The sequence below is a fragment of the Glycine soja genome, chromosome 1 (genome assembly GCF_004193775.1).
Source record: "Glycine soja cultivar W05 chromosome 1, ASM419377v2, whole genome shotgun sequence".
Lineage (NCBI taxonomy): Eukaryota > Viridiplantae > Streptophyta > Magnoliopsida > Fabales > Fabaceae > Glycine > Glycine soja.
The window spans coordinates 7,634,334-7,645,451 of NC_041002.1; the positions used below are offsets into that span (position 1 = coordinate 7,634,334).

The 11,118-nt window shown below is 32.0% G+C and overlaps 1 protein-coding gene across 1 annotated transcript; it reads left to right on the top strand.

The window, feature by feature from the left end:
* Window positions 1-2,007: 2,007 nt before the first annotated feature.
* LOC114411957 (COBW domain-containing protein 1) lies at window positions 2,008-6,213 on the top strand. The gene is made up of 9 exons (XM_028375712.1): window positions 2,008-2,228; window positions 2,447-2,664; window positions 2,878-2,992; window positions 3,525-3,614; window positions 3,912-4,082; window positions 4,172-4,291; window positions 4,974-5,084; window positions 5,834-5,915; window positions 6,013-6,213. The coding sequence occupies exons 1-9, from the start codon at window positions 2,097-2,099 to the stop codon at window positions 6,069-6,071; spliced, it is 1,098 nt and encodes a 365-aa protein (XP_028231513.1). The 5' UTR covers window positions 2,008-2,096; the 3' UTR covers window positions 6,072-6,213.
* Window positions 6,214-11,118: the final 4,905 nt, after the last annotated feature.

Genomic DNA, 11,118 nt, shown 5'->3' on the forward strand with positions numbered 1-11,118 from the left:
TCTAATCTTCCACAACCATTTAAAAAGAACATGGGGAATAGAAGGAGGGAGATGGTTCCCTTGGGTGACCAACCATTTATAAGCAGATGAGGGATAATATTTCCCATCACTCAAATGGGTCGAAGTCCATCTATCTAAAATATTGTGGACTATGGAAGGTGTGATTTTACTAAGCAGCTCCATAAAATTGTCAAGCACAATAGAATTAATGGGATCCTAGCTCCATCTCCAACAATAAGAAGATTCTTCAAGCACAGATCCAAATCATACAAGTGAACAAAGGGAACTTTGTGACCCATCATGCCCTTAAGAGACCAATCATTGTACCAAACGGAAGAGTTACCATCTCATAACCGAAATTGGTACCCCTCCAAGAGAACATCCTTAGCTTTGATCATGTCTTTCCACACATAAGAACTACCGTACAATGCTGATTAAGAAAAAAAATCTAGTATTGATATGATGTTTAAGGTAACTTTTTTTTATAAAACAAAAACTATACTTATATTTATTCTTCAAAAATCATTTGAATTTTAAAATTTAAATATATTTTTTATGCATGAAAATATTACCAATGTCAATTTTATTTCTTATAAAATTTATTTATTTTTATATTTTAATAAAACGCATATTTTTAGTCTCGAATAAAAAAGTAAAACTATATCACTTTTAATAAATATAAAAGTTAAAAGTAAATAAAAAAATTATAGAAACTAAATTTAAGATTTGTAATATTTTGGTAAAACTTATTGAAAAGGAGGAATATATAAAATTTTGAATTTCTCGGGCCTAGACAAAAAAAACTTGCTAGAATTTCATTTGTAGCACTAATTGCATAGCACTACAAATGATAAAATAGATTCAAATCCTACTAGTACTTACAAAAACATTGGCAAGTGGGAAGGTTAATGACTTGTTTATTGGTGATGAGGATAAAGACGGTATATACCCACACTCTTTTGCCTGGATGGGTGCGGGTATGAGTATTATAATATCCACTCTATCCCATTCAGCACATTTATGTCAGATATGTTATACATATACATTAAAGTAATTAAAATATGTTATTCAAGTAAATAATTTATATTATACATATACTCTTCTATAAAAAATTGTATTTTCCTAATTTTATGATTAACAATAACAATCTAACAGAAAGTCATGAACCATAATGCAACATCGTTATATTAAATTTGATTCACATTCTATTTAATAATATTGCATTACTATTTACTTTTATGTATAAATTTATGATTTTATTGACAAATTTTTTTAGGATTAATTTCCAATTGTGAACTAATATTTTGTAGTGTTTGGTACTTCAAATTAGTAGTGTGTAGATTTGTTGTACCTATTGAATGACTTTTGTAATGTTGGATGATTATATTTTTAATGTTATTTATTTATGACTTAAATTTAAACAAATGATTGTTATATTTATTTGTTTTTAATACTATTTCCTCTCCTATACATAAAAAATAAAAATGCAACATTTTTTTGTCCTAATTATAAAAAATAAAAGACTACTTTATTGTTGATTTTTTTTTATCCATAATTATTAATTATGAGGTCTATTAATGATATGCACTCATTTTCACATGAAAACTATCTTTGAAAAATAACCACCTCTTAAACTATTTAATATCATAGATAATCTTAAAATAAAATTAAAATTTATGATAAATTAATTAATTTAATCACTTATATAAGTCTTAAAGAATTAAATAATTATTTCTTATATATAGGACTATAAATAATATTATTTGTGGATGTTTTTAATATATTACATTTGAGTAACTTAAGTGTAAATTTTTAATTTATTTATAATAATTTGTAATTAATATAATTTTTATTGTTTATTAACTTTATATATAAATAAATTGCAAGTGCGCGTATCAATACAGTAGATGATACAGTGATGTGCAATAAAATTACTACCCGGTATGAAATTAAGTATGGGCATTTTTTTTTTAACGCGGATATTAAAATAGGTAATATTGGACCCTACACATAACCCTACACATTGTCGTCCCTAGAACAAACAAAGAGAAGAAAACCCGGGAACGCAACCTAGAACAAAAACGAAGCAGTTGAAGATGGAGCACGACGAAGACGAAGAGCCACCTCTTGCTGTTCAGATTCAAGGGAATGATGAATCCGTTTCTCAGCAATCTTCTTCTGTTGGGGTCACTCTCATCACCGGTTATCTTGGTTCGGGCAAGTCCACTGTAAGCTTTCTAAACCCTTTCCATGATTCACTCTAAATTTTCCATTTTTCTAGTTTTTAGCCAATTGGGTAGTTTAAAGTTGTGTGCTTTTTTACTTTTGATTGTGTTTCGTTCTTGTTGTTGATTGTTAGTACTAGTGTTTTGAAATGGTGATGGATGATGTTTTAGTGATTTGTGGTGTAGAATTGTGATCATATGACTGAATCATTGGCTTTCAGCTAGTGAATCATATTTTGAATTCGCAACATGGGAAGAGGATTGCTGTCATTTTAAATGAGTTTGGTGAGGAAATTGGCGTCGAAAGAGCGATGATCAATGAAGGAGATAAGGGTGCATTGGTTGAAGAATGGGTTGAGCTTGCCAATGGGTGTATATGTTGCACAGTCAAGCATAGTTTGGTTCAAGCACTTGAACAACTTGTTCAGAGAAAGGAAAGGTAAAACATGTAAACACTTCAAATTCTGTGGTTAATTTGATGAATGGAAAATTGAAGCAACAGTTATGACACTTAATGTTGCAGTTCATTTTCATGTAACCCCATTTTCATTTTATATCATGAATTGATGTGGTGTGAAGTAAAGTGGGTCAGCTTTGCTGCATATTTTGGAACAACTAAGCACTTTTTTTTTAATGTGTTGTGTGTCCTTAGGCTTGACCATATATTGCTGGAAACCACTGGATTGGCAAATCCAGCTCCTTTGGCATCTGTTCTATGGTTGGATGAACAGTTGGAATCAGAAGTGAAGCTTGATTCTATTGTCACGGTAAGTATCTTTCTTGGGTGAGATTCACTTTAGTTTATCGTTTTTTGGCATGAATATTGCTGTATTTTTCTGTATGTTATATTTTAATTGATTCTCTAGAATTTTCTGTATAACAAGACATTTGCTTATAGTTGTTTTATTCCCTGCCAAACAAAAGGAAGCTGTGTTAGTTATTGTCTCTAGCAAAATTGTCATTATAGTTTTTGCAGAGTTAGGTGGGACATAGTTTTTGGAGACTGTGTCCAAGAAATAATTTCTTTATAATAAGACATTTGCTTATAGTTGTTTTATTCCATGTCAAACAAAATGAAGCTGTTTTAATTATTGTCTCCTGCAAAATTGTCATTTTTTCGTGTCCAAGAAATAGTTTTTGGCGACTGAAGTAGGACATAGTATAGCACCTGTCTTTTATCATGTTAACTTTTGTAGCTCTTCCACTTTTATGATGATAGATGGCATTTCTTTCCTTGGTATATAAGAGCATGGCTTGTAAATCATGGCCACTTTTCTAATTGAGTTTATGCTCAAGTAGGTGGTGGATGCTAAAAATTTGCGCTTCCAGCTTGATGAGCATCGTGGATCATCTTCATTTCCTGAAGCATATTTTCAGATAGCATTTGCGGTAATTGTTTATTATATTAGCTGGATATTGGATTATCGGTTTTTATTGATAATATGTTTCTCGTTTCCTCATATAATAGCTGCAAGAATTTCAAAGATTGATGTTTAAGGGAAAAATTAGAGAGGGAACATTAGAAAATATATTTCATTAATGAGACTAAGTAATTGTTATGTATAACATTGACCTTATACCCCTATTTATATTAATAATTTAGGTCGGGTGTTGGCATAGCACTACTAGTACAAGTATTTAGTGGAATAGGGTACTGAAGAGCTAATTTTTTGCTGCTTGTTTCAGGACATTATAATTCTTAACAAGGTTGATTTGGTATCTGTAGAGAGCTCTGGAGCTCTGGAGGAACTTGAGGTGGAAATACATAACATTAATTCTCTTGCAGAGATAATACATTCTGTTCGATGTCAAGTTGACTTGTCTAAGATATTGAACCGCCAAGCTTATGATACCGCAGTTAATATTACATATTTTTGTTCTTCGTTCGTAGTTTTTCTTCCCACCTCCATGTGACTACTACTTACCTTTGCTGTTTCTCTTTTCAGCGTGCCACACAATTAGAGGCATTGTTAGAAGAAAGTCGTTCTTTGTCTACCAAAAAGCTTCATGATAGTGACGTGAGAACCATATGCATTTGTGAGACACGGATGATTAATCTTGATAAGGTATATATATAATGAGACCCATCAAATGAGAAAAGTTTTTGTTGTAAGAGGGACAAATATTGACCATTAGATCTTATCACGAATGATTAAATTTAAAATATAAAAACATGTAATTTTTTAGGATGATCATGTGATTTTAACTATTAATATCTACCATCAATGTGTAGCTTTACGACCAAGATTTGCTCCTCTCACTCTTGTAAAAATGAACTTTTTCACTGAATACATCCACACACACATATATAGTTTTCCGTTTTTCTATATCTTCTAGTTGAGTATCATCATAGTTTATTCAATAATTAGCAGCTGCACTATGTCCTTGTTTGTAATAGCTTAAATATAGGAAATAATTGCTTATTTTTCAAACTTCTCTCTGAAACCCAGCAAAGTTGAGTGATGATTATTTCTTCAAAATTAGCTGAACCAAAAATACACTTGGTACAGGAAAGAGTGGAAAATGATTAAAACAATGTTTATAATCAGAGACCTCAAGGCATAAATTATGCAGCTAGAGTACTTTTTTTTCCTTCTCTTAATCTCACTCCATTGTTCATTTCTGTAATGCATAACAGTGAATTTTGTCTTTTGTTGAATTCACTTTTTTCAATTCAGTGTTTTGAATAAACCTTTTTCTGTTTTGTCTTGTATCTATATGTTTATATATTGTTTACAACCATTACAGACTCGGATATGGCTTGAGGAGATTCTCTGGGAGAAGAAATATGATATGGATGTATACCGTTGCAAAGGAGTGTTAAGTGTTCAAAATTCTGATCAACTTCATACTTTGCAGGTAAATTATACTTAACACCATTCAGATTTTACCACAGGTTTTCTTGTGCTACCTCAATGTGTAAGACTTGAGTGGCTGTATTCATGTTGTTCTGTATCCAAGTAGGTTTTGTTGATTACATTAATCATTGGTTGTACATTAAAATTTTGATTATGTTTTATAATTAATTGTACCATTTCATTTGCCATTACTGTTTGATACAATATTTAGTATATAAAAAACCACCTCCATGTGTTAAACTGACAATTAAAATTTGTTACATCACCAATACCAATCTATGATGCCATCTACCTTAAATTCCTAATTGTAGGTTCTGCAGATTGATTTTAATTCCTTATTGTATAAGGAAAATTTGGGAGGGGGGCATTGTTTATCTCAAAACTAAGAAAAGAAAAATCTTTTGAGATAATTAATTTGTTTATGTATTGTCTATTTACCTCTAGCAAGCATCTAGATTTTAGAACACCAGATCCTAACCTGCTGATAAAAGGGTTTTGTATAATCCATAACTGCTTCTGAAGATTTGATAAATTTATTTAAGATACCTCATGGGCTCGTATCTGTTATTTTATTATCAGATGCTTACGAAGAAATTGGTATGGTAATGGAGTTACTTTCTCTCATATGTTCTTCTATTTGTTTTTCTTTTTTTTTTTTTTATCGACAAATGTTAGTTTTGTTACCAAAGGTTCTTCTATTTGTTTATTGTGTATTATTGTTAAATCATTTATTTGTAAAAAAACTTGCAGGCAGTGAAGGAACTGTATGAGATTGTTCCATCTCGCAAGTGGGAAAAGGAAGAGAAACGCATAAATAAGATAGTGTTTATTGGTAATTTGATCTACTTTTCTAGTTTTAACACAATTTTGAGTGAAAAAGGCCTTCTTCAGCTTGTTAACATTCTTTCCTTTTTCTTTCTGAATGACAGGTCATAATCTGAAAGAAGATATTCTGATTAACTCCTTTAGAGATCGTGCAACTTGTTGAGCTGTATTTGTTCCCATTGTGTGGGTAATAATAGTTCAATAATCAATGATTTGATGATAATTTTGAGTTTCAACCAAATCACCATCATGTTTTTGAATTTTAGGCATTTTTTAAAATCAAAAGGCTAAGTTCTGAAGTATCATTATGCTCTATTCATAAAGATTTTTTTAGTTAAATAATACATTCATAAAGACTTTTTAGGAAAAATACACGACAACAAATACATTCACCTTAAACTGTGCCAACACAATTGTGAAATTACCTACTTGTAGGGGCTTAGTTCAAGAAAATGTTTTCCTTTTCTTTTCAATATCACTTTTAATTACAAAATTTTTATCTTGTTTCCTGCTTTCAAAAGTTTATATAGAAACAGTGAAATAAGTTTTTATTGTTTTTGGTTTTTACTTTCCTATACAAATAGAAAGTAGAAAATGAAAAAAAAAAAAATCTCAGGCCAAATGGTCTCTGGATTTAGTTGAATCCTTCAAAATTTACCAAAATCAAATTGGTTTTGATGCCAAATAATCGATTATCGTGAGGACGAATTTCGAAGTCGTTATCTGTATGAACAAATTGATTTATTTTTAATATTTTCAAACTAAAGGTTACGTAGCTCTTAGATGTCTAGACAATTGTTGGTCCATATTAAATAATATAACGATTGAGATTAGCGATTTTTATAGTTATATATATATAATATTACCTAATAGCACCACTTTTACTTTTTTTCTTTATAATAATGAGATGAAAACTATTCATTACGAATATCACAATATGTTATGTATACTAAACTTGAGCGGTTCAAAATAGTTTAATACTAAAGATTTCATTTTCTTTCCTTTTTACATCAAATTATACATCGTCAATTAATTAAAGATGTTTAACTTTCACAAGTACAACCTAAAAATAGTAACTCTTTAGGAATGTGTCAACCTATAATTAAATTAAATGTGCATGCACATAAAGTATGTATAAAGTACAAGTTTTCTTTGTTAATGTTGTCTTAAACATTTTGACAATTCGTTCCACATAAGAATCATTTTATGACTCTCTCATAGAAGAAGACCCATTGATCTCAAGAAGCTCATCCTCCAAACCAAATGCAGGACCTTGATTTACTCTTGACGAAACTCCCTTAAGGGAATGGAGAAAAAAACTCATTGAGATAAGAGCATGGCTCTGATACCACTCGGTTCAGTTGTCTCAACTGATTCATAGATATCTATTATTTTAGTATATCCATTATGTTTTTCTGAGCCACCCCTGGGCATTAAGCATCTTTGGATAACTTCGACTCAAGATTTCTACAGACCATAGAAATAACTCACAATTAATATCAATATTCAGCGTTCTGATACATAAGACCATCAAAGAGGCTAGTGAAGAGCATACTAGCTAGTGAGAGTTTCAGATGATAAACATTATATAACTCAAAGTTTCAGAGAAAAGGGAGCATAGAGAATAGACATTTTAGTAAGAAGAAAGTGTTATTGAATTCAGTGTGTCTAAACATACAAACTAGTCCTCTTTATATAGGAAGAGGACGTACACCAATATACAATGTCTTATCCCGAGAAGGATTACAAAAGAAGATAACAAAGAATCTACTTTTCTAAAAGTAAGATAAGGCTAAGTTATAAAGCAGACTCAAGGATAAGGTTGAGACATAAAGCAAATTTTGACAGTAGATATGCGGCACACGTTGAGAAGGATAGGATTTTGGCCATCCTTATCCTGAAAAGTCATTCTCTTACTGCACACCTTTATACAAGATTCCTTTAGCAACCCATTAGTCTGATATGGTAGATAATGAGAAGTTGTAATGTTGCACTTTTGACTGGGTAAGACTTCCATACACTGGATGATAATAAGGATATCACTTTTTGTGTAATAACTCCTCCATCAATTAAGCATTGTAGTCCTCCAAGTCTTGTTCTAAATCGAAATTGTCATCCGCTAGATCTTCCATCTTTTGGAACTCAGGATCTGGAACATAAATCTCTGTGCGAATTTGACTGTCATTAGCATTCTAAAGTATTATTCTATCAGTAGGATAACAGTCCATTGCCCTTTGGGGTGAACTTGGTAGGTCTGGGTCTAGAGGTCTGCATGAATAATTATTAATCTCACAGAGGTGTCTTGCCAGTTGGATTCGATAACTTTCTTCTAAAGGATATACTTCAAACGTTCCCTAAATTTGAGCTTCATTTCTAGACCAAAGTTGTCCTTATTCCATAAAATAAGGACGATGAATAATCACGATAGAAACCAGATATTCTATGTGATCTTCTAGAATTCCTCTTTTCCTTTCAGTGTCTAGAATCTGTTTCAGCTTCATACACCATCAAGTTAAAGGAGAAAACAATTCTAACATTATCCATAAAAAAATATGTGAATGTATGTATACATGATTTTGATGATGTCAAAGAAGAATCTAACAAGGCTGCTTCAAATGATAAGCATTTGCTTCAAGAATAATTCAAGATTGCTTCAACAAACAAAGCCTTGTTTCAAGATTCACTAAAGACCAAGCCTTGCCTTAAAATAAAGTGCTTTCAAGACATGCAAGGCTCTGGTAATCGATTACCAGGAAGTGTAATCGATTACCAGAAGACAGGGTTGAGAAATAGCTGTTGAAAAATGTTTTGAATTTGAATTTTCAACATGTAATCGATTACCATATGTCTGTAATCGATTACCAGCAACAGAACTTTGGAAATTCAAATTCAAAAGTCAAAACCCTTCAAATTATAACTGTGTAATCGATTACACAGACATTGTAATCGATTACCAGTGGAGAGTTTTCAGAAAATCTGCCAACAGTCACATCTTTTCAATGGATTTGTGAATGGTCATCAAAGGCCTATAAATAGGTGACTTGGGCACGAATTTTATGAGAGAGTTTTTTTTTATTAAAATGTTTTATCCTCTCAAAAGATTGAGAGAGTTTTGCTGGCAAAAATGTCTTATCCTCTCAAAAGACAATGAGAGAGATTCCAAAAAGAACTTCATTGTCAAATGCTCTCTCAAAAGAAATCATTGGCCAAACACTTGCAAAATCTATAAGGATTCCTACATGATCTTTATTGTAATATTCTTCTCTTGAAGAGAGAATTCTTCTTCCATTCTTCTTATTCAATGAGATTGGCTAAGAGACTGTGAGTCTCTTGTTGTAAAGCATCTGAACACAAGGGATGGGTTGTCCTTGTGTGGTTCAGACTTTGTAAAGGATTTTACAAAGATAGTGGAAATCTCAAGTGGGTTGCTTGAGTACTGGACGTAGGCACGGGTTGTGGCCGAACCAGTATAAAACTGTGTTTGCATTCTCTCTTCCCTTATCTTATTTATTTTGTTGCAATCAATTGTGTCTTGCATATTTAAAGAACATTGTTAAATTGATTGTTGTTGCTTCTTTTGCATTCTAAGCCTATCCTTCTTAAGATTATTGAGGCCACAAGGTCCAACAAAATATTCATCTTTATATGGATCGGTCAAGATGTGGTATGTCATCAGGGGCTTTAAGGCGATGGGAATAGAGTATTGAACTGTATTACACCAAATAGCCTATATGGTTGGTTCACACAAATCCCATCCAATCTCACAAAAAAGTTCAAATATAGCTCTAAAGGGTATCTCAGGGTCAAATATTTATGTAGGAGTGTATTTGAATCTCATGGTTTCGTGATAGAAATGGAAGTAATGGGACTTAGCATATTGAAGAATTTTTGCTGGAGTATGGATAACCAACCCTGGAGGGAAATCCCTAATGGTTTTGGCTATTTCAACTAAGGGTTTTACCATGAATATCAAAAGGAAGGAGTGAGTAGAAGTTATCACCTTGATAGTCTTGCTTGGTCTAGATAAAAAATCAGGAATCAAATTATTCTTCCCTTTTATGTGTTTAATAGAAAAATCATATCTAGAGAACCAATCCTTAAGCCTTAAAATTTGAGGATTCGGAGGCATCTTGTTTTTGAATTCCAAAATTTTTGGAAATGAAGAATTATCCATGTGTACCTGAAATTGATGTCCTCTCAAATGAAAATCAAATTTCTTGATTCTATTTTTTACCGCCAATGCCTCTTTGAATGTAGTATGATAATGCTTCTTAGCTTCCTTAAATTATCCGCTAGCATGACCACAATAGTAATTCCTCTCTCCCTCTTGTTCTATCATAATAGCTCCCCAATAATGGTCACTCGCATCAGTCTGCAATATCCTCTGACCTGTTCCAGGAATCTTCAAAGCTGGGGGATTTTTGAGCAATCTTCTTGAGTTCCTTAACTGCAATTGTTTGCTCTTCTGACCATGGAGAAGAATTTTTCTTCAAAAGTTTTGACAATGAGCTGGTATATTGGGCTGCTCTGGGGATGATATAATTTAAAATTCCCAAGAATTGCTGAATTTGTTTGACTGTGAGGAATTCATCAGAAAAATTTAACAGCTCTTGAGTTATGTGAGGTTGAGGTTGATAAGTTCCTCGGGAAAAATGCATCCCTTAGAAATCAATTTGAGATTGAGCTAGCTGGATCTTTTTTTCTGAGAGCATGATCTCATGCTCATTGGCTATCTCGAAAAATTGATTCAACAAGTTTTTATGAGAGACAATGTCTTTTGAAAATAGAAGGATATCCTCTACGTAGACAAGGGTGTTTTCCAAAATAGGCTAAAATCTTAGTCATGGCTTTCTGAAAAAAGAGAGGGTGCTACCTTTAGACCAAACGGAAGGATTTGTCCATTGGTACTGAGCATTTGGAATACAAAAGGTTGTCTTATACTGATCTTCTAGTTTTAAGCCAAGTTGCCAAAAACCTGATTTTAAATCAAACTTCGAAAATAAGTTTGATTCTCTGATAAAGGTTGGGAGTGAAGAAGCCTTCGGGATTGAAAACTTATCATCTTTGAGAAAATGATTAAGAGGATTATAGTCAATAACTAACCTTTTCTTTGCTCTAAGTTTTTTCAGCTCTTTTTTCTACATAGAAAGCTTGACATGCCCAATTTGATTGGGTTGGCTCAATCAATCATTGTCTTAGCAAATCTTGGC